This window comes from Conger conger, chromosome 16 (genome assembly GCF_963514075.1).
Source record: "Conger conger chromosome 16, fConCon1.1, whole genome shotgun sequence".
Taxonomy (NCBI): domain Eukaryota; kingdom Metazoa; phylum Chordata; class Actinopteri; order Anguilliformes; family Congridae; genus Conger; species Conger conger.
In genome coordinates this window covers 21,683,778-21,707,174 of record NC_083775.1, presented here as the reverse complement: position 1 = coordinate 21,707,174, position 23,397 = coordinate 21,683,778, and the positions used below count along the sequence as shown (strand labels likewise).

At 42.7% G+C, this 23,397-nt stretch overlaps 2 protein-coding genes across 2 annotated transcripts in view; one reads left to right on the top strand and one right to left on the bottom strand.

Annotated features, from left to right (window-relative positions):
- The window catches only part of LOC133114444 (microtubule-associated serine/threonine-protein kinase 1-like), a 79,967-nt gene that overhangs the window by 4,022 nt on the left and 52,548 nt on the right, over positions 1 to 23,397 (top strand). The window contains exon 2 of the mRNA XM_061223846.1: positions 2,634 to 2,710. The gene's annotated coding sequence lies outside the window, so the exon portion shown is untranslated. The remainder of the gene's footprint in view (positions 1 to 2,633; positions 2,711 to 23,397) is intronic.
- On the bottom strand, positions 11,900 to 19,236 carry foxd7 (forkhead box D7). The gene is made up of 2 exons (XM_061223311.1): positions 18,373 to 19,236; positions 11,900 to 12,124 (listed from the first exon to the last, which is right to left on the bottom strand). Exons 1-2 carry the CDS (start codon positions 19,234 to 19,236, stop codon positions 11,900 to 11,902), a joined length of 1,089 nt encoding a protein of 362 aa, XP_061079295.1.

Below are 23,397 nucleotides of genomic sequence, written 5' to 3'. Positions count from 1 at the left end.
TTATACACAGACAAACATCTGTTTCTACATTATTGAAGTGGTTAGGAAAAGTTAGGAAATTTTCCTGAAGGGTAGCCTATAACAGTAGTATGCTTTCAGGTTACAAGCAAAGGTCCCTAAAGTTAACCACCAGGCCAGCTATGCCTCCCACTCAACAGAGACATAACAGGAAACAAAACAAGTGACTTCGACAGTGATTAACTCAAGCTGCGGCCCAGCACACCAAGAACCATTCAAATCAAATTAAGGGGAAGGAAAAATTACTTTTCCCTTTTGGCACGTAATGACTTTTTGTTTAAAGAGACATTATCTTGTCACGTCTTTCTCGTTTGAAAACCGAATTCCCACGAGACGGCTAGACTCGCTGTATGTTTTAAGGAAAGGGTTGTTGACGACAGTACCCAAAGTGTTCTGTGATTTCGCGGATGTGTGTACACGGCTCCTACGGTGCGTTTGTCACAGACCGCTGGCTCCGCGGTGGGCCGGGCACTGTGAACAACAGAACGCCCCTCGGTCGCCGATGCAAAATGAAAGGCAGCTGTCCGTTGGCCCAGGAATAGATCTCGGATGTGTCATGTGGTTCTTTTGAGGGAGTGCACATTACAAATGGGAAGGGAGTGACAGCAGGGAAAGATGACACAGAAATTTGAGGGGTGGAAAGCGAGGGTTTTTGGTGCGCTGAAGCAGAACTGACCCCCAACAGAAGGCAGTCATGAAATGTTTAATTGATTGGTTCTTATAGCAGTAGCTGCTGGCTGCACCAACAGCGAACAAAACAAAGCACATTGGTACTGATGAACCACCCCAAGGAACAACATTTGTAGATTTGTGCACAAGAGCAGTATGAGTGCTGTGTCTAGCAGTGCCACTTACTGCACACATAGCTGTGTGTGTGTGTGTTTTGTGTGTAAGACTAATGATATAAAGTATAAGCAGATATGATATTGGGGGATACTTCAAGTACAATTGCCAATAACTAAATGTAAAATCGTTTTACGTATCTGGACTTCTTTCTACATCCATCCCTTTGGGGAAAGTGCTGGCTTCCGATCTACTTTGAAAAATAATAAATGTATGGTATACTGTATAAATATGGTTCACCGAATGCCCAACACATTTGGATGATTCCATATCAGTTTGATTCTCCTTTTGACAGATCGTTGCACATATGCTTTTGATTCAAACGGGTTTGTTAGATTTTATCTGTTGTGATTAATGTAGGCCAGAGAGACAGTAACTGGAGAATGTGTGAGAGATGAGAAGCAAAAGAACAAGACAGATTGTGACTACTTCAAAGAACATTATGGATACATGCTATAAATAGATAAATAGACACATGTAATATAATACAAACACAAATTTCATTACATTAGTTTTGCGCTTATCCAGAGCAACTTACAAACACAGATAGCCAGACACACACATGTGCACACACACAAATACAAGTCTTAATTTCATCACACTTGGAGTGGAGTACAGTATGTGCGCTTGTTGTTGCATGTCAGTCTGTAAGCTCATCACGTGTACATGCTTGTCCATCACGTCACTCGGTTCCTGCCTAAATAAAAATAAAAACCCCTTTCTCCCAAAACATCCCCCTGGCTGGGTAGGACAGCCGTCACGCCTTTTAACAGACATAAAACAGCCTCAACCGCATCCAAGAGGCTTTCGTACTGGTCCAACCCCCCCCCCCCATAAAAGAGAGGAAGAGCTACATCTGTGTGATCGGAAATCTGTAGCCAATATGGCCACCATATGTCTGGCTTCAGCCTTTGTCTTTCAACTGGGGTCATGTTTTTGTTTTTGGCAGAATCTGAGGTTTTCTGAACATATCTATTTGTCTATTTTTTCCTCTCTCTTGCTATATTTCGAGTTTATTAAATTAGAGCATGGCTCCACTGGAAAGCCAGAGAATGCATCTATATTTAATGGCTAGAGATGCAGAGTGAACTAAGCCAGCACACAAAATAGAGGCTTGGCTTTAAATCATGCACACAGAAGCAAATATGTAATTTATGAAGTAACAGTTGTTGTTGCTGTTGCTGTTGTTGTTGTTTTTTTATCACCATATGATTATGACTTAAATACATAAGAAATGTATCCGAAAACACTTATCTATATCAGCTTACTTTACTGTATAACTGTGAAAAGGCTGTTCCAGTCAAAGACCATTCAATCCACTCAATCTAATCTGAACAGATTTTCAACACAGAGTTTTCAGGGCTGCCCAACCCTGTTACTGGAGATCTACTGTAGGTTTTAACAATGTGCACCTTATTTAACAACTGTAGTTCTTGTGGAGCTGCTAATTAGAGGAATTGGATGTGTCAAATTAAGTTGGTACTGAACCTACAGGATTGTGGATCTTTAGGAGCGGGTTAGGCAGCCCTGCATTAGATATGGACAGATTACTTTTACTATCCCTTACTGTAGATATTCCTAAAATACTTGTGGTGCGTTCATGGTGTAAATCCACACATGTTCAGCCTCTCAGTCCTTCTTACTGGCTGTGTGGGCACATAATATACTGCTGAAACATTCATATAAAGACCGCATTTCATTACAACATGTGTGAAACCAAGCAAGTCATATATCACATGATGTCATTTATGCTGTTACCTTTTATTTCACAGAGCCTGGGGTGTCTGGAGGCTGCATGTCTGCTTTTGAGACACTTCAGATGGCGGCTGACTGACACCTGGAAGAACAGGTCAGTAATGTCCCTGCTCTATCCGCGGCCCCAGGAATAGATGACCCAAGCAGTCCAGAACCGCACGGATCTCTAGCAGAGTTTATCTACTATATGAGTCCGTTAGGCAGATGACAACAATGTAAAGACATCCAAAGACCATGATTTGCCCTTTCATCTCTTGGTTGCTTTCATCTGCCTCCTCATGTATTGGAGGGCCTTACTGACAAAGGTGATCACAGTTCTGAGTGGCCAGTTCTGAAGCTTGTTCCATTGAAGCTTGAAGATATTGTCTTAAAGGATTATGGGAGCAGCGAGACTGGCCAGTAGTCGTGGAAGACACTGGGATCAGGGTTTCTTCAGCAAGTGTGTGAAGGATGAGGGAGAATCCAGTGTACAGGGAGGCATTAGTAAGGGAGGAATGAAATGGAAGGATGTCACGAGTGATGAACTGATGAAGAGAGGAGTATATTGGCTCAATGGAGCAAAAGAGGGCATGAAGGACCTTGCTGTTCAGTCTCTTCTTTCTAGTGTTGGTCTGTTCCCCTCAAATGAAACAAATTTGGTCTTGAAAGTTATGTTTTTGTTTACTGTATGTAGTATAGAGCTGGTTCAATGCCAGCAAGGTGTCTTTAAGGAAAGGTTTATTTGTTATTCGCCATGTTTTCTAATGGGTTTGCTCTAAATTATTAAGTCAGAGCCAAACACGTTTCTTGACGTAAACATACTGCACAACGAAAGTCATTCTGTGAATTACCGCACCCCTCTAATTTCAGTCTATCAAGCTGCATGCCTGTTCTGCTCAATCGATTACAAATTACAGATGGGTGGCTGACTGCACATATACTTGTGTCTGGAGTAGAGTTGGCTTCCATAGCACCCAGCCGTCACCAATGCTGCTAAGTTCAGCATGGTGGTGGGTTTCTAACAATGGTGGCTTTTTTGTTTGTTTGTTTTTATTACAGCCTCTCAAGTTGCTTCATGCATCTAACAATGGTTATATTCATCCACCAGTGGTGTACAGAGGCTTTAGCCCCTTCACAGAGTCTGTTCAGCCCCCCCCAGAAGAAAATGTAGCCTGCATTCTTTGTAGCCTATATTCTTTCTTTTCTTTTTTTTCTTTCTTTTTTTGTCCTCTCCCCAACACCACATCTATAATGATTGAATCCCCCACAATAATTATGTCCATGTTGTTGCCCTGCTTCTTCTTCCCCAAACTACACATATATTAAATTGAATGAGTCAGTCTTTTCCCAACTTTTACAAATGCAAAAATTTAAGAATTCCATACCCTATAAATTATTGGCAAGTAGGGTGTAGGCTATTACATGCCACCAACAAACTTTTTACTTCATAAAAAAAAAAACTATTACGAAAAGCCTCTGAATATGTAATATGCAGAGACTGTATTGCAAAAACTATTAATGAAATTATCGGTGGTAGGCAACCTTCTTTTTAAAGCAGTATTATTACCTATTGTCCTCTTTTCTGATATGCAAAGATTGCTAGGAAACACGCATGTGTGGGCTATATTGTCCAATGTGTCTATTTTCATAATATGATGATGCAGAACAATATAATGATGTAGTTTTATAGGTGAAATGTGAACATCAGCTAGTTAAGGAGATAGATAAATGCCTTCAAAACACAAGTGACCAGCCAAATGAATGATTTTATTACGCATTCGCGACTCCACCCTGGCTTCTGTGGGGCCTGCGCTAAGTACGCAACGATGCACTTCAAATGAGTGAGTACCTGCTGAACAAAACAGCTCAAGCTAGGTTTTGAAACCGCTGGTAGCTGGTTTACCAGCTTAGACCAGCTCAAGCTAGGTTTTGACCGGTTTAGACCAGCCCCTAGCTTGAGCTGGTTTGAACAGTTCAAGTTATTTTTTGAAACCGCTGGTAGCTGACCATGTAATCCACATGCACTTTTTCTAAAAGTGAAAGCAACAAAATAAATTTAAAGCTCCAAAACTATAAATAGGATGGGTGAGGTTGTGTTCAGTAAATCTTCCTGATCTTGAAAATTGCTGAGGCCTCCTAAGGATAAGACATGGGTATGATTACATTTGATCCCTCACGTTATAGTTGGTTAGTATTTTGCCATGTTGGTGTCCCAGATTGGGGGATATTGACCACGCACTGCCCCTGTAGCTTTTGAGTGTTTGAGGACAGCGAACATGAAGGAGGTGACAGGAGGATTTTACTGTAAGATGTTATTAGCTAGAGCAGTATGAATTTTTGGCTACAGCAATTGGCTACTTCCTACCTTGCTAGCCGCATGCTACCTCCTAGTGATGGAGTCAGGAAATCTGTGAATTTATATGCATTTTTAAGTTACCTTTTCAACTGGCTTAAGTTATTTTTCTCCTTTTCCTCTAAGAAATGACTACAGCGTTGTTACATGTAAAAGCTATTGTCTGGTGTATGCATGGTGACTTTGCTATTCCCTAACAATCGCTAAAATGCAAACACCCCCCCACCCCCACCCCACCAATAAATAGAGGGCTTAGCCTCCTCAAACCTCAAATCCTAGCTACGCCCCTGTCGTCCACTTAACATTTACTGAGAATATCTGTTTCCTTTTTTTCTGTGCAGGCCAGATTTAATGTGCAGTGTACCATTTTTGTTTGTAGTGTGCAGTTTAATTTTCTTTAATTGGCAGACACTCTTAATCAGAAAACTGGCAAGGTACAATCCTGCTTTGAGAAAATACGTTCAATGTCATAACAGGAGCATGTGCACAAATGGCAGAATTACACCTAAAAGGCAATAAGCAGTGTTAAAACAGTTTTCTAATATCTATGGTAAAACCTTCTGAGAATGTACAATATTGCTTCTCTTAGAGAGTGCCTCTGCAGTGTTCCTTCGGCAGGTTTGTTCTATAGCAGATCACAAAATGAGCCAGAGGATGGAACAGTCATAACGCATTGTTCATTCTCAATTGCCAAAAATGAAGTAAAACTTTCTTGCATTAAGAAATGTTGACTGTGTGGCACACAGAACCCTAAAGCTTCCCCATCTACATGCGGTGTTGTCAAATATGTTATTCTTAAGAGACCTACTTGCCTCACACTAAAGTGAAGTAAGTTACAGAATATGTGAAGACACACATCTAAATATATATTACGTTAACAGATGGACATATAACTGATGTTGAAAATTCACCACAGGAAAAATCTTAGCAGTCAGATAATCATTTCAGGCCTGACTGTACTCCGGTTTCCATTCAGAGAGGGAGATAGAAAGAGAGAAAAAGAAAATCACTTCCTCAAGCAGCTTTTTCAAATTTGCAGCTTGCGATACTTGGCCAAAAGCCACAAATTACCTCCCTCTAGGAGCAGAGAATTAGGGAACAATTTTGTCTGTGCTATAAAAAATAAGGAGAGAGATGAGTGGAAGAAACACAGCCGACAGCGGGGACCACCAGAGCAGGAGTACAGTGAGTAGTGTGGGTCACCAGAGCAGAGCAGAGCAGGAGTACAGTGAGTAGTGTGGGTCACCAGAGCAGAGCAGAGCAGGCAGGAGTACAGTGAGTAGTGTGGGTCACCAGAGCAGAGCAGAGCAGGCAGGAGTACAGTGAGTAGTGTGGGTCACCAGAGCAGAGCAGAGCAGGCAGGAGTACAGTGAGTAGTGTGGGTCACCAGAGCAGAGCAGAGCAGGAGTACAGTGAGTAGTGTGGGTCACCAGAGCAGAGTAGAGCAGGAGTACAGAAAGTAGTGTGGGTCACCAGAGCAGAGCAGGAGTACAGTAAGTAGTGTGGGTCACCAGAGCAGAGCAGAGCAGGCAGGAGTACAGTGAGTAGTGTGGGTCACCAGAGCAGAGCAGAGCAGGAGTACAGTGAGTAGTGTGGGTCACCAGAGCAGAGCAGAGCAGGAGTACAGTGAGTAGTGTGGGTCACCAGAGCAGAGCAGAGCAGGAGTACAGTAAGTAGTGTGGGTCACCAGAGCAGGCAGGAGTACAGTAAGTAGTGTGGGTCACCAGAGCAGAGCAGAGCAGGCAGGAGTACAGTGAGTAGTGTGGGTCACCAGAGCAGAGCAGGCAGGAGTACAGTGAGTAGTGTGGGTCACCAGAGCAGAGCAGAGCAGGCAGGAGTACAGTGAGTAGTGTGGGTCACCAGAGCAGAGCAGAGCAGGCAGGAGTACAGTGAGTAGTGTGGGTCACCAGAGCAGAGCAGAGCAGGAGTACAGTGAGTAGTGTGGGTCACCAGAGCAGAGTAGAGCAGGAGTACAGAAAGTAGTGTGGGTCACCAGAGCAGAGCAGGAGTACAGTAAGTAGTGTGGGTCACCAGAGCAGAGCAGAGCAGGCAGGAGTACAGTGAGTAGTGTGGGTCACCAGAGCAGAGCAGAGCAGAGCAGGCAGGAGTACAGTGAGTAGTGTGGGTCACCAGAGCAGAGCAGAGCAGGAGTACAGTGAGTAGTGTGGGTCACCAGAGCAGAGCAGAGCAGGAGTACAGTGAGTAGTGTGGGTCACCAGAGCAGAGCAGGAGTACAGTAAGTAGTGTGGGTCACCAGAGCAGAGCAGAGCAGGCAGGAGTACAGTGAGTAGTGTGGGTCACCAGAGCAGAGCAGAGCAGGAGTACAGTGAGTAGTGTGGGTCACCAGAGCAGAGCAGAGCAGGAGTACAGTGAGTAGTGTGGGTCACCAGAGCAGAGCAGAGCAGGAGTACAGTAAGTAGTGTGGGTCACCAGAGCAGGCAGGAGTACAGTAAGTAGTGTGGGTCACCAGAGTAGAGCAGAGCAGGCAGGAGTACAGTGAGTAGTGTGGGTCACCAGAGCAGAGCAGGCAGGAGTACAGTGAGTAGTGTGGGTCACCAGAGCAGAGCAGAGCAGGAGTACAGTAAGTAGTGTGGGTCACCAGAGCAGAGCAGAGCAGGCAGGAGTACAGTGAGTAGTGTGGGTCACCAGAGCAGAGCAGAGCAGGAGTACAGTGAGTAGTGTGGGTCACCAGAGCAGAGTAGAGCAGGAGTACAGAAAGTAGTGTGGGTCACCAGAGCAGAGCAGGAGTACAGTAAGTAGTGTGGGTCACCAGAGCAGAGCAGAGCAGGCAGGAGTACAGTGAGTAGTGTGGGTCACCAGAGCAGAGCAGAGCAGGCAGGAGTACAGTGAGTAGTGTGGGTCACCAGAGCAGAGCAGAGCAGGAGTACAGTGAGTAGTGTGGGTCACCAGAGCAGAGCAGAGCAGGAGTACAGTGAGTAGTGTGGGTCACCAGAGCAGAGCAGAGCAGGAGTACAGTAAGTAGTGTGGGTCACCAGAGCAGGCAGGAGTACAGTAAGTAGTGTGGGTCACCAGAGCAGAGCAGAGCAGGCAGGAGTACAGTGAGTAGTGTGGGTCACCAGAGCAGAGCAGGCAGGAGTACAGTGAGTAGTGTGGGTCACCAGAGCAGAGCAGAGCAGGCAGGAGTACAGTGAGTAGTGTGGGTCACCAGAGCAGAGCAGAGCAGGCAGGAGTACAGTGAGTAGTGTGGGTCACCAGAGCAGAGCAGAGCAGGAGTACAGTGAGTAGTGTGGGTCACCAGAGCAGAGTAGAGCAGGAGTACAGAAAGTAGTGTGGGTCACCAGAGCAGAGCAGGAGTACAGTAAGTAGTGTGGGTCACCAGAGCAGAGCAGAGCAGGCAGGAGTACAGTGAGTAGTGTGGGTCACCAGAGCAGAGCAGAGCAGAGCAGGCAGGAGTACAGTGAGTAGTGTGGGTCACCAGAGCAGAGCAGAGCAGGAGTACAGTGAGTAGTGTGGGTCACCAGAGCAGAGCAGAGCAGGAGTACAGTGAGTAGTGTGGGTCACCAGAGCAGAGCAGGAGTACAGTAAGTAGTGTGGGTCACCAGAGCAGAGCAGAGCAGGCAGGAGTACAGTGAGTAGTGTGGGTCACCAGAGCAGAGCAGAGCAGGAGTACAGTGAGTAGTGTGGGTCACCAGAGCAGAGCAGAGCAGGAGTACAGTGAGTAGTGTGGGTCACCAGAGCAGAGCAGAGCAGGAGTACAGTAAGTAGTGTGGGTCACCAGAGCAGGCAGGAGTACAGTAAGTAGTGTGGGTCACCAGAGTAGAGCAGAGCAGGCAGGAGTACAGTGAGTAGTGTGGGTCACCAGAGCAGAGCAGGCAGGAGTACAGTGAGTAGTGTGGGTCACCAGAGCAGAGCAGAGCAGGCAGGAGTACAGTGAGTAGTGTGGGTCACCAGAGCAGAGCAGAGCAGGCAGGAGTACAGTGAGTAGTGTGGGTCACCAGAGCAGAGCAGAGCAGGCAGGAGTACAGTGAGTAGTGTGGGTCACCAGAGCAGAGCAGAGCAGGAGTACAGTGAGTAGTGTGGGTCACCAGAGCAGAGTAGAGCAGGAGTACAGAAAGTAGTGTGGGTCACCAGAGCAGAGCAGGAGTACAGTAAGTAGTGTGGGTCACCAGAGCAGAGCAGAGCAGGCAGGAGTACAGTGAGTAGTGTGGGTCACCAGAGCAGAGCAGAGCAGGCAGGAGTACAGTGAGTAGTGTGGGTCACCAGAGCAGAGCAGAGCAGGAGTACAGTGAGTAGTGTGGGTCACCAGAGCAGAGCAGAGCAGGAGTACAGTGAGTAGTGTGGGTCACCAGAGCAGAGCAGAGCAGGAGTACAGTAAGTAGTGTGGGTCACCAGAGCAGGCAGGAGTACAGTAAGTAGTGTGGGTCACCAGAGCAGAGCAGAGCAGGCAGGAGTACAGTGAGTAGTGTGGGTCACCAGAGCAGAGCAGAGCAGGAGTACAGTGAGTAGTGTGGGTCACCAGAGCAGAGCAGAGCAGAGCAGGAGTACAGTGAGTAGTGTGGGTCACCAGAGCAGAGCAGGAGTACAGTGAGTAGTGTGGGTCACCAGAGCAGAGCAGAGCAGAGTAGGAGTACAGTGAGGAGTTTGGGTCATGAGTCACTTCAGGGTGAACATCCTGCAGCTCTTGAACAGGAAGTCTTGGGTTTGAGCCTCTGTATGCTGCTCTTTTCGTGCCGATGATTCAGTTTTGTGTTTCTCCTTTATCAACCTCCAATGACGGAACGTGGCCCTAAAGTTTAGGTTACATATTCAGCAATATTACTCATGAATGAATGTAACACTAATTACTTCTAAATAATGTATAATTTGTCATAATAATATCATAATTACAGTATATACCATAACGAATAAAGAATAACCACCACATATAATAATAATAATAATAATAATAATAATAATAATACACTAAATAATACTGCTAATTATAATAACAATAATACAAATTATTATTATTATTATTATTATTATTTTTTTATTTTTTTTTGACTGATCAAGAAGAATGAGCTGAATAACAATTGCACAAGGTTTTGAGGAGCACTTCACGTATACTTTACAAAATCCAAGTCCTCTTAAATCTGTTTCCAAGCTGTAATCCACCACCGCAAAATGCACTGAATGTGGAGAAATGGTGGCTGGCATGGCTAATGAGACTACACACCGTGACCTTAGGGTTCTAACTGACATTTTAATAAAAAGAGTTGGTGTCATACATCTGTTGTTTATAGGGAAATGTATAGGATTTTGATATTGTACATTTTGAGTACTTTTAGGGTGTCTGTCATTTTAATCTATGAAGAACTGCCCTGCATGTTTCAAAACAACTCAGAGCTGATAGAACCTTATAATCCCAAGGTCACGACACTTGGAAACTTGATTTCTGAGGAAATGCCTTAAATTGACATCTGAAATCACTTTTCTCATAGCTGTACATATGGGAGCTGAAAACAGTAAGTCCAAATAATTTAACTGTTCTCTTCAAACCACTCGTCTGTCTAACCCAGCCTCTGCAATTCCTTGAGGACCCGGAAATGTATTATTTTTGTGGTTTGCTTTGTTTTCCATTTTATGTGCCATGGCTGTTCGAATTTTTCGCCGCGTGCGCAAACAACGCTATAACATTTCACTTCAAGGCATCCCGGCATCTCTCCTACAAACAGCTGCGTGTATTTAAAAAACGAAACAAAAACGAAAACACGGAAGCGCGATATTCAGGTGCTTCTCAAGCCGTCTTCCCCTTCTGCAGCAGTGCTCCGCCATCCCACCTGCGCTGTGCCAGGTGCCGACGGGCTGTGTGGCCCGGTGAAAGGATGGCATTATGCCAGCGGAGAGAGTGGCACCACAGAACAAAGGGCAGCAGGGAGCCAGCAGAGAACAGGGGAAGGCATTAGGGACTGCAGCCCACCCAATGTGAAACATATAATGGCTGGGTAAGCATTAAAACCAGGATTTTTCTTTTTTTTTTTGCGTATTTGGTTGTGATGGAGTAGTGAGGGGGATGGTCCATTTCATCTTGTGTAATGAGGCTGTGATTCCTGGCCCGAGCAGAAATCTGGGATTTAACTTGTTGCATGATGTCACACAACCTGGTGTAGCTTTGCACAAAAGTGAGGAATGATTGTCGTATTTTAATGTTTTTTTTTCTGTTTTTAAACATCCTTTTTTGTGTTTTACTGTGGCAGTGACTTGTCAGGAAATGGTTATGGCATCGCATGTCAAACGGAGGAGGGAGAGGGAGAGAAAGAAGGCTGGGGTTTTTAAAGAACACGTCAGACGGGGAGTGGGTGGGTGAGGGGGGAGCGGGTGGGAGGGTTGAGGTCACTGGAATTGTCTTTGACTTTTGGGAAGTGCTTTGAGACCTGGGACTGTGTGGTTTCTCACCACTGTCAGTTCTTTTATACTTTCACACCATCTATTCTCCCTACCTGTGATGCTTTACACCTCGCTTTCACTCCACGTATATCTCCCTCTCATTCTCCCACTCCATCTCTCTCTTTCTTTCTCTCTCACACACTAACACACACACATTTGCACTCTCACTCTCTCACACTCACACACTCGCTCTCTCTCTCACGCGCTTACTCTCTCTCACACTCACACACTCACCCACTCACTCGCTCCCTCTCTCTCTCTCACACATGTATTCGCTCTCTCTCTCACACACACACGTTCTCTCTCTCTCTCACACATACACGTTCTCTATCACACACTCACACACACACACGTTCCCTCTCTCACACACACATACACACATTCTCTCTCTCTCACACACACACACATTCTCTCTCTCACACACACGTTCTCTATCACACACTCACACACACACGTTCTCGCTCTCTCTCTCACACACACACACACACGTTTTCTCTCTCGCTCTCTCACACACACACACACACACACACACGTTCTGGGTCTCTGGATGGCTGAGGTGTGAGCTCATTGGCCTTCTGGGTGGCTCTGCTGTTTCACGTTGCTGTCGTCTGTCAGCGCTCTGGGGGGGTTCTCTCTCCCCTGCGAGTGAGTCCTGGGCGAGCGCGAGAGCTTTAGAACAGCGCGGGGCGGCGGGGCGGCGGGGTGGCGGTACGGCAGGGCGGCGGGGCGGTGGGGCGGCGGTACAGCGGTACGGCGGGGTGCTCTACGCCCTGCCTGTGGCGTCACACGCTGAGAGACGGGGGGAAAAAGCCAGACAGGCCAGAACATTCATAAGTGAATAAAGGATAAATGCAAGGGGACGGGGGACCTGGCCAACCAGAAATTGCATCCCTAAAGGGTTTGGCCATGGAAAAAAGGGGGACATTGTGTGTGCGCGTGTGTGTGTGCACGTGTGTGTGCGCATGTGTGTGTGTGCGCGTGTGTGTGTGTGTGTGTTTGTGTGTGCGTGCGTGCATGTGTGTGTGTGTGTGTGTGTGTGTGTGTGTGTGTGTGCAAGAGAAAATGATCTGCTGGCTCATTCATCGACATGCATTCTAAATGATTTTATATGGGAAATAACCTATCCTCGGCTTAGTAAGCCTCCATACCGAAACTACAGCTGTTTACTATTTACATAATAACTCTATCAGACTTAAATTATATTTTGCTTTGCTTAGCTTTGCATGTAGGTTTCTGTATATATTCGATCCAGCCATTTGCAAATTAAAAGAACATACTCATATTATTAACAGTATTATTTATAGGCTATTTTAAATGGGGCTATGTATAGTGGGGATACATTGGCAGATATGAGCACAAATTGATCAATTTCAACAGAAAAATAAAAGCTGTCCAGAAAGTACAGTTTTCTGGGGCTGGCTAGCAACACTGGGCATAGCTGTTGTAGAGTGTACCATTAATATAATTTCTGAAAACTGTAACACCATTTACTTAAATATTGTGTGTGTTTGTGTGTGTTGTGTGTGTGTGTGTGTGTGTGTGTGTGTGTGTGTGTGTGTGTGTGTGTGTGTGTGTGTGATCGGTGATTTGCACAAAGATGTGAAACCGTTTGACTTGTGTTTTTTTTTTACAGCTTATGGTTGCCATAGCTGTAGTATGCATTGTTTTAACGTTAACAGATCACAGCGGGGAATCAAGTCAAGGGATTGCCTAATTTTCCAGAACATACTATTGGAATGTTGTAGTGTGTTAGGACTTGGTTTCACTTGTAAAAAAAAAGTTCTGTAAAGTGAAGATGCTTTCAAAAATAATAAGTTCCTAACTATCAAAAACATTACTAGAAAAGCAGTGGACAGTAAAAATGTAATATTTGTTGTGACCGCCCTTTGCCCTTAAAATGACATCTGTTCTCTTAGGCACACTGTCCTACAGTTTTATAAGGAAATCAGCTGGTAGTTTATTACAAGCATATTGGAGAACACAGTTATTCTGCAGACTTTGCCTGTATCGCTTGCTTCTGTCTCTTCTGGTAATCCTAGACAGCAAAATATCTCTGTAACAATTTCATTTTTTGGAAAATTAATGGAAATATTAAATGTGCCGTTCTTCACTGATACACTAATACAGAAAACAAAATGATGGACAGACACAGTGACTAATCCATGTAATATAAGGACTGGTCAACAGATGCTTGTGGACAGAGTAATGATTTCCCGTTAAGGTGAGACAACCAGACAGAGCAAATGACATTCTCCACATCTACTGTACTGTACACCTGCTCGACAGAAAGCCAAGGCCCATTCTGTGATTCTGGGACACGGATTTAAACTTTGGATGTACTTCAGGAATACTTCGGCCTAATTCAATCTGTTCTCTAGTTGGTTTATCTGTAGTAACATTGCATAACAAGGTAAAGCAAACAGACCATTTTTGTAATCTACTGTATATAAAATGGGCAACAACTGCAATTGAGAAGAAGGGATACGTGCCATTGGCAGAAAGTGACCTCCCTTCCTTCAGAAGGAATAACCCACCACTGTGTGGCTGGATTATTGTCCTCCGCATCTATCTGTCTGTCCTTCGCTCCCTGGTGCAGTTGATTAAGTTTGTCAAAGTCCCTTCCTCCTTCCCTCCCTCCCCTCTTTGTTTTTTATGCTCCCAATTGATTTTCCTGGACTGCTGCGCAGTGCAATGCAAAAGAATCAACACAAACGTCACAATTTCACGTATTGCGCTCTGTTTTGCCAGGGCGAAGCGGCTACAGTGCCACAGCAAAGCCAACTTAAAACCCACCGCTGATTTCCTCAGGAAATGCGTGATTCTTCTATGCTGCGAGTGTTTTTTATTCATCCGGAATTCTTACTTCCATTCCATTACTCTGCTTTAAAGGAAAACTGACTGTTTCGTTTTAGTTCGGGGCTGCTTGGTCTGATCGTGCAGTGGCAAAGCACTTTTCAGTAGCATGTGTTATCTCCATGGTTGCTGTTCCATGATAAACACAGTGGGACTTTTTATATTATATTGGCATGGTGTGAAATAGTAGGGCTTCCAACTAGATTTTAAAGAACAAAAAGGTGGAAGAAAGATTTTTGTTCGGGTTGACACGATAATTACCTTACCTTACGAATTGTATTCGTTCAGTCTACGGACTGTCGATTTTACAATGTGAATGAAAACTCTTAGGTATTATTATGTTTTTATTTCAACGAGGTCACTAGGAAGTCGTCGACCGTCAAGCGTTCAATTTAGTTTGGAACACATTCAAAACGTTCTTCGCCTTGAAACAAATTGGCTTTCTTTGCGAGAAGGTCTGAAGACGGAAGCTGAGACCGTTTGTTGAATCTCTTCTACCACAGCGCGATTGAACGTGAAAGGTGGAGACATTTACCTGTTCTGGATGTAAACACTCAGTGGGAGAACTGAAAGGGAAAAAAAGAAGTAATTTATGAGTGGCCGATTCCCCAGAGGTCAAGCTTCTATAAACGTGGGGCTGGTTTATTTTAGATAAGATTATTTGTTAATGCTTTGTAGGCTAAACGTTAAATTAGCATATTGCACAGACCCTTAAATATTGAAATTCAGAATCATTGTTCAATTCTTGTGTTTTACGTTTTTTAATTAGGCCGCCAGTCCAACAACAGAGACAGACTTCAGTGTCACAGTTTATTATTGTTCGTAGGCCTACGACATCCACACCACATGTCTTTGTGACATTGAAAAACATTGACAGATCGAGACCCCTATTCTTAGATGGTTACAAATGTTTTTCACAATAATATTAACCAGATTATATAAAATTTTTAACCCCTAGGCTATATCAATAAAATATATAAAAGTGTTTTATATGCCTGTCTAGTAAACGGGCTGCAGTCCACTTGGCTCATGAATTATTATGTTAGCCTATTATTTATTTCTTTTACGCCTTATATCGGATCGTTCTGTTTCCGTTATAACCGTTTCGTTTTTGTGTTTTCTCGATTTCAGGTAGCCTAAAAGTATTTGAAATGATTAACAGGTACTCTGACGAATGCTGGCAAAAGTACCCCGCTACAATGATGGCGCCTTTGTGTTACAAATGACATTAGCTTTTATCCTGCAAGGATAGTCAATAGAAAAGGGCCGCAAAATGCTCAAGCGAAATGGAGTTGTCTTTTTAAAACACATTTAAAAACGATAAGCTTAGGTTTGGTATACTTTTCTGCCCCCATAAAATGTTATAGTCTGTGCATACTTTCACATCAAAGAGGAATACAGATCATTCCTTTCTTAATGGCTATCCTTTATGACATAGGCTTCTGGGTACACCTTCAAGCAAACGCAAATCATTGAGGAAAAAAGGCTTTTGCTTTGGAAACGCATTCCTCTCTTTCACTGTAAATATTAGACAGCCACTAGGCCTAATTGGTTTTTAACAGAATGCCAAAAACTCGTGAATGTATTACTAACAGAAATCCAAATGTGGTTTTATAGAAATCACTCCATAAACAGTCTTGACAGAATATTGTACGGTCTCCGAAATTAAACGTGTCACGCATATATTCGCTTGCGTGTGGAATGGGCACAAGTAATCACAGTGTGTGGGCCTAAACCGACGGATGTGTTATTCTTCAAAATCAGAATATATCTGAAGTTGCCTATGTGTGCATGTACGCTAACTTTTTAAATGCTGCTACGCAAAATCAGTATATACTTAAGTGGAGGTACATTTTTGTTATTCAATGATCACATTTCCCAGATGTGCCCTGAAAGTACAGTGATGTTCTCTTGAGTAACCTAAGTTTTCCAAGCGAAGTACAAATTAGTTATATACTGCATGGGTTACAATTGTATGCACCTATATACTACCGACCCAGCAACAAGCATTTGTACCTTTTCAGGCACCTTTTATTTCACCTATACACGCTTGCGGGTTTAATTTAGGATACTGATACGTCATCCTCGAAGTTATAGCCTATGATAATTTCATGAAATAAAGAGTTTTAGCAAACATTTAATATTTAAGGGGTGGCGCAAATATTTTTGGTTTGATGGATCCAGTGCGTGAACATTGGAGGCACAAGTATGTAGAAAATACTTAATATACAATAGGCTACATTGAAATTAAATAATGATCAATACGTCCATAGATCACGCAATTTTGCAGACGACATTTTTTCTTTAATTCATTGGAGAAATGGGCTTTGTTACTAAATGCGTTTCCGACAATTTATTTGCACTCTGGCATGGGCTAATGGGGGAAAAAAACATGAGATTAAATGTTATATTTGGAAACTATTTTGACAATGATCAAAATATAAAAAGTTATATTATTGTTTTTAATAAGAAGCCTTAACGATCCTCCGGATAAACGGAGAGTATGCTAGACGTTTGAAATGATTAATTTCGGCAAAATTGACAAATGCAATTGGCTTATTGTAAACCGGCTTGGTTTGTAAACGCTTTTATCCATTCTTCGTATTTTGCATGCGCCCTGTATACACAGGGTCAAATGGCCCATCCTTGCTGCACCTCCTGTGATAGACTTCGTTGAATTTTAAATCCGAAATCTCTATTTTTCATATAGAAACAACCTGTCACTCGTTAATAAATCACTTCGTCACTCGCTATCCACAGATACTGTATTTCATTCAAGTTTACATTACTCATTTTTCTAATACAAAACACACATTTTTTCCCGTAATAGTTGTGCGCTGAACTATGATTATGTTCAGGGTTCAAAGATTAATAATCTATCCTGCTTGTATAAAACATGGAAAATTGAAATGTTGAACTTTTTGCTAATGACAGGGTCACTCCAGGAAAAACAATCCAATTTCAAAAAATAATAATTTCATGCGTTTTCACTGCTGTTAAACTGTGAAAACGCATGAAATGATTGGATAGCTATGGATAGTTTTTCCCTGAGGAGTGAGGACAACAGGAGGGTTCCGGCTGTTTCCAGTAGTTTCTAGATGTTGAACGGAAACTGTTAATATGAGTATTTTCTTTTTTATTTAATCTTCCTGTTTCATTAATTGCATTCCGTTTTTTGTCGAATTAGCCGAGTGCAAGAGTTATCCAATATTTGATAACGGTAACTTTTATTTGAAAATGTCATGGTTGACATTATCCATCGTCCCCTTGTTGCACAGCTCTAAACAATTTAATTTGGCTGACATTTTGTGGTTATATGCAGGAAGCGTGACTGTTCTATGTTCTTTGCAGTCGAAATGGCAAATTGCATGTTTTTTATTGTTGAAAGCATGTCAGTATTCGAAAGTGCAAATTCAATCTTAACGGATTCAATTAATGGATGAAACTGGACTAATGTCTTCATACTATTATTTGTGGTCATAATTTTTTATGTCGTTGAGATCACCTGGAGAAAGGATGGTATCATTTCGAACAACAAAGTGTCATGCATGTCACGTACACTGGAAGTTATTAAAACGTATTAACCCCATTTCGTCAAAATAACACATTAACTGAACTTATATGCTTGCAGACCACTTTTTGCAGGCTATACATAAAATATAGGCGCCCCTACAGTCATCAAACATATTCAAACTTCTGTTACGGTCTTTTTCATTCGACAGAAATGTAGCCTACATAAATATTTCAAATGAATATGGAAACATACTCAAGATAAATTTTCTTTTCAATTTTCACTTTATTTATTTTCAGTGGTTCCAGTCGTCGAACTTATCCATGTTTATTTAAAAAAACAACAGAATTTAATTATTTGGGAAGCTTATGAAGAGAGTTATGGATGAAAAAACATTGTTCACTGACGACCCATAGTCGTACAAGCATCCATGAAATGGATCAGTTCATATTACAAAAATAAATGAAACCTTCACAACTGTTCCACCAAATCAACATTTGCTTCTCTACAGTTATTCCAAGGTCGGAAAAAATCCAAACTATCTTCGATTTCCCACTCAGGTAATTACTGTTTGCTGAACATTTTAGCTGCCAGATCTGAGTTGCTGTGGGGAGTTTGCTGGTACTCCTGTCGCGTAGCCGACAAGCAGTGGAGGCGCCGCTGGGTGTACTACCTGTGCGGTAGACACGAACGGAGAATTGGAGAGTAATGCCGAGGTGAACGCGCAGCGATTTGTGGTAAGAGACTCAAAGGTCAGGGACTGAGGGTCAAAACCCTTGGCGCCTAAGGAATTACGGGATAAAAGAGTGGACAGAGCCGGTAAGATGCTCCGAGCAGGTGTGCCAGTGAAAGCGCCGGGCGAGTTTGAATGATGGTGGATGCCCAGAGGATATATGTCCAGACCAGGGAGCTGCATACACGCCGCAGCCGAGCCGTAAGTGCCGTAACTGAAAACTGGCAGCCCACTGGGGTCCAACACTTGTTCCGCCAGCATGCCGAATCGCGACTGCCGCTTAAAGCGCTTTCTCCGACGAAGAAAGCTGCCGTTCTCGAACATATCCGATGAATTGGGGTCCAGCGTCCAGTAGTTGCCTTTCCCAGGGTTTCCAGGCTCTCTTGGTATTTTAATGAAGCAGTCGTTGAGCGATAGGTTGTGTCGGATCGAGTTCTGCCAGGCTGGGAACTTGTCCCTATAGTAGGCGAAACGGTTGCTGATGAAGTCGCATATTTCCCCGAGGGTGAGGCGCTTTTTTGGGCTCTGGAGGATAGCCATGGTGATCAGGGCGATGTAAGAGTATGGGGGCTTCACGGTCGGACCTCTTCTGCCCACATTGGCACAAGTCGTTGAGGGGCTGCCGTCGTCCGCCTCAGCTTCTCGATGTTTTGGAGATTGTGCAGCAGCGCGCGACTGAAACACCAGTCCGTTCTTCGCCTCTCTCACAGGTAAAGGCAAGTGCTGCTGTTTTCTGACGTCTTTGTTTTCGTCTCCCACTACGTCGATGAAGGATTCTTCCATGGGTTCACTGACCAATGTCATAATAACCGGAAGAGAAATCCTTTAACACCCGTACCAGCGAGTGGCTCTGATCTGAGACTGGCAGATGCTCACGCGCTAGCCTGTGCGCTTTCTGTCGGCGCGGACACATGCAAGTATACACGCACATAAATCAATAATATTGCATGCTATCTCAGTTCCTGCCACCGAAGTCCAACAGGAAAAATACACTGTTTCAAATCCACAGAAACCAGCGTATTTCCTTTAACTTATAAAAGTTTGTCCTTATCCAAAGTTTGTACTTATAAAATCCTTTGTCCCAAAGAAGTCCGCTATAACGTCTAATAGAACTAGTAAAAATACCTCATTTCCCTTCTTACTGTAACCGTAATTTGGTCGTGTGACTGTGATGTCATTACACTGTTCCACAAAAGAAGCTCCTATCCGGAGTATTCCTGTAGCACCGCCCACGATTACATAATTGTAAACCCGAACATACACCTGTATGAAGTCTCTTCGTCCTGTGGACCTGTCATGTGAATTAGTCTTACTTTACAAGCTTAAACTTACACAAATATTATTTAAATGAACCCTTCAAATGTAGTGTTGAAAATCAGTTATGTCGGCCAATGATAAACTATTGACTTAGTGTAGCCTTGACAGGTTTTGAATTTTACGCATGGAGCCACATCAAACTAAATCCACATAAAACACTTGATGGCTATGGTAACGGATTTTAGGTGACGCTCTGAATTGAACATTCAGGTAGTAGAATGTAAGAATGTATAACTAAATAGTTTTGCTGTTACTTCCCAAAGTGTACCGGCAACTTTCGCATCTGTTTTCGCTTTAATGGTCATCGTTGATGGAAATTACAGTTTGTAAACCATTAAAATATATTGCCAGTTCTGATACTGAACATTTACGCTTTTTCTGTGGGCTGCGCGGTTTTATGTGATCGTTGTTTAATTTAACAGATTAGATGCGGATCAGTCATTCAATACAATACATTCAATTGTTGATTAAATACAATATTTTATTTAATAATAAGTCATAAGTTATAAGTACCCCTCAAAATAAGTTTTGGGGGGTTTGTGTCATCATTGTCTTCTTCTGAAGTGAATATGGATGCTCAATTGAATTTAAATTAGGTGACTGTATTGGCCAGTCCAAAACTTTCCACTTTTCCCATTGATGAATTATTTAGTTGTGTAGGCAGTGTGTTTCGCATCATTTTCTTTCTGCCAGATGAAGCACTAGCTGATGAGACAAACTCTGTCTGTACACTGTTGAATTCATTCTACTGCTGCCATTCTCCATCATCAATAAACATGAGTGAGCCTGTCCGAGAAGCAGCCAGGCACTAAAGGCCACTCTGACACAAACATGCTCAAGCAATGCTTCCTCCGTATTATATCCAGATGGGGGGGTTTATTTCTTCACACTTGTGGCTTTCCTTCACTTTGGTAAAGGTATGTTTTGGTTTCATCTGACCCTGAAAATTTTCTCTTTTTTTGGACAAAAGGAAACACCAGAGCGGCAGTTAATACCTGCTGTCATTTCACTTTTGCACATCTGAAAATCGGCGAACTGATTTATTGTTTCTGTAAAATGGAAAAACTCATGCGAAAGTACATGCTTTTAAATAAAATCTGTCTGTATGTACTTTTGACAGATTTAACTCTGAACAATACATTTTATCAGTGCCTTGAGATCGATTATAGCAAAGAACTTTATGAAAATGGACTAAATGCTTAGAAGCCATAGGAATGGCTAATGAAAGTAAACTAATGCATGCCAATGTGTTGTTTTTTTAGTTTTAATAATAATAATAATAATAATAATAATAATAATAGTAATTATTATTATTATTATTATTATTATTATTATTATTATTATTATTAGATATGCCCAAAAAGTGCTAAAATTCTAAAATTCGTGGTTGGAGAACACATTTGGAGAGATTTTTGACCATTCCTCCATTAAGAACTTTTCAGAATCATTGATATTCTTGGGTTTGTGCTTATAGCCCCTCTTCAGGTCAGACTACAGGTTTCCTATATGATTTAACCCTGGACACTGCCATTGCAGCCCATGGAAGTTTTTTTTACTTAACCATTTTTGTGTGGATTTACATTTGGAGTCATCTACCTATGACCTATGTCTCAGCTTCCGAGCAGAGAAAACCAGATTCTCTGCCAAAATTTCCTGGTACTAATTTATTGTACCATTGATCTTAAGTAGTACCCCTCGACCACTGGCAGCAAACATCTCCAAAATGTCATTGACCCACCTCCATATTTGACTGTGGGTATGAGGTTATTCTCCATGTCTGTTGCCTCTGTTGTTGCCAAACATGTGGATGGTGTGTATGGCTGAAACATTCAATTTTGGTCTCATCTGACCATAGCACATCTGACCATTTCTTGACCAAAGACCAGATGCTTGCCTTTGTTCATTGTGCTCAGTACGGCTGTCTTTCTGCTACTGTCCAAAGAGTTTGTTGATATGGAGGTGCCATTTTATGGTTGGAATCTCTGCGGTTTTTAAACGGTGATCCTTGGGTTCTTTATGGCCTCCCTTGCCATCTTCCTCACCATTCATGGGGTCTATGCGCACTTGCATCCTCTTCCTGGCAAGTTTGCAACCATTCCATGTGTTTTCTGGGGTTTTTTATTATGTAAATAATATAAAACAGTGGTGGATGTTATGTTTAATCAGTTATGCATTTTTTGGTACCCATTACCAGACTTGTGATGGTCAGTTACCATCTGTCTCTTCTGAATTGAGAATTCTTTGGCTGATTGAGGACAAAGGGATTTTGCAGGCTTGTGACCTCATTTTTATACTCCAGTGAAACAGAAAGTGATTTCTGTTTGATTTTATTTACAATAATTGTTTGGGGTGGCAATAATTTTGAGACCCATAGTTTTAAGTAAAAACAAACCCAGTGGCAAACAGATTAACGACACACATTCCCGTTGGTTGGAGCGTGCCATCATTTTGACGCGAAAATATTCTGCGAGTGATCAGAGTGATCGCGAGATCCTGTTTATTTTACTGGGCGTTCTTTTAACAGCCATGCACCGGAAAATAACTGCAAACTCAGAAAGTTATTTCAGATTTCTGGCAGCTGTCTGAGCTTACGTTTTTACAGCTGCTATTTTTGGACCAGATCTCACGCCGGTAATTATCGTAAACCTCAGGTTACCGTGTGAACCCTGGACGTGCAAGAATCTTAACAGAATGTCCCAAAAGAAGGTCCGACACAGCACTATGGCCTGTTTAAAAATACAATATAATGCTCCAAGTTCAAGATTTCAACTTTGGCATTCAGTATGAAAGGAGAATGGCGGATCAGCGAGCGTTTTATTGTTAGAGGGCCCCGGGCTGTTTACGTTAAGACTGAGTCTTTTGTTGGGGTTTCCCCAATTTCCTGCGGACAGCAGAAGTGGCGTGGGTGGCCTATCATCCTGGCAAAGCTGCGCATCGTTTCCTAAATGTATCACAATTGTCAGATGATTGAAAACAGTCCCCAACATTGCAGCGACGAAGAGTTGTATGGTTCCAATAAGAATAAATCTGGGATATTATAGTTTTTCATTGGTATGGCGCTGTGAATTTGCTCATTGACGAAGGCAAGCTTTATTCGTTTCCAGCGTCAGGAACGGATTATATGCTAGGCTATCTATTTCAATGAAATAAAGACTCCCTCTCTGGTACAGCAACATGTCGTTTTTTGGTTTGCCTACTAATGTCTGGATTCGACATCATCCGGTTTTAATTCTTAAACATCTGTGACTGGAGTCAATTCGAATATTTGAGTGCGTAAATCTTAGAATAAAATAGTTTAGTTCTGGGCTTAAATCGAAACCGGCTCAGAAAGTTACAATAGGTCTATTTTATCGTGCTGAACCGACCATTAGCCTATTCTGGCAATGCGTTTGGAATACACAATTATCTAATTCGTTTTTCATCACGTTAGTGGATTGAAATGTGGAAGAGGAAAACGGGGCAAAGTTTTCGGTTTAAAGGACAAATTACGCATTTGAAGTAGAATCAATTCCCTGGGTGACATTTTTCAACCAATAGGTACTTTAGGAAAAAAGAAGGGTTCACTGTTCAATACTCTATGCCTTAAATTCGCACTAGCTATTAATTACTTTTTAATTAAGGATTAATTACAGACATTTTAGTGTCAAA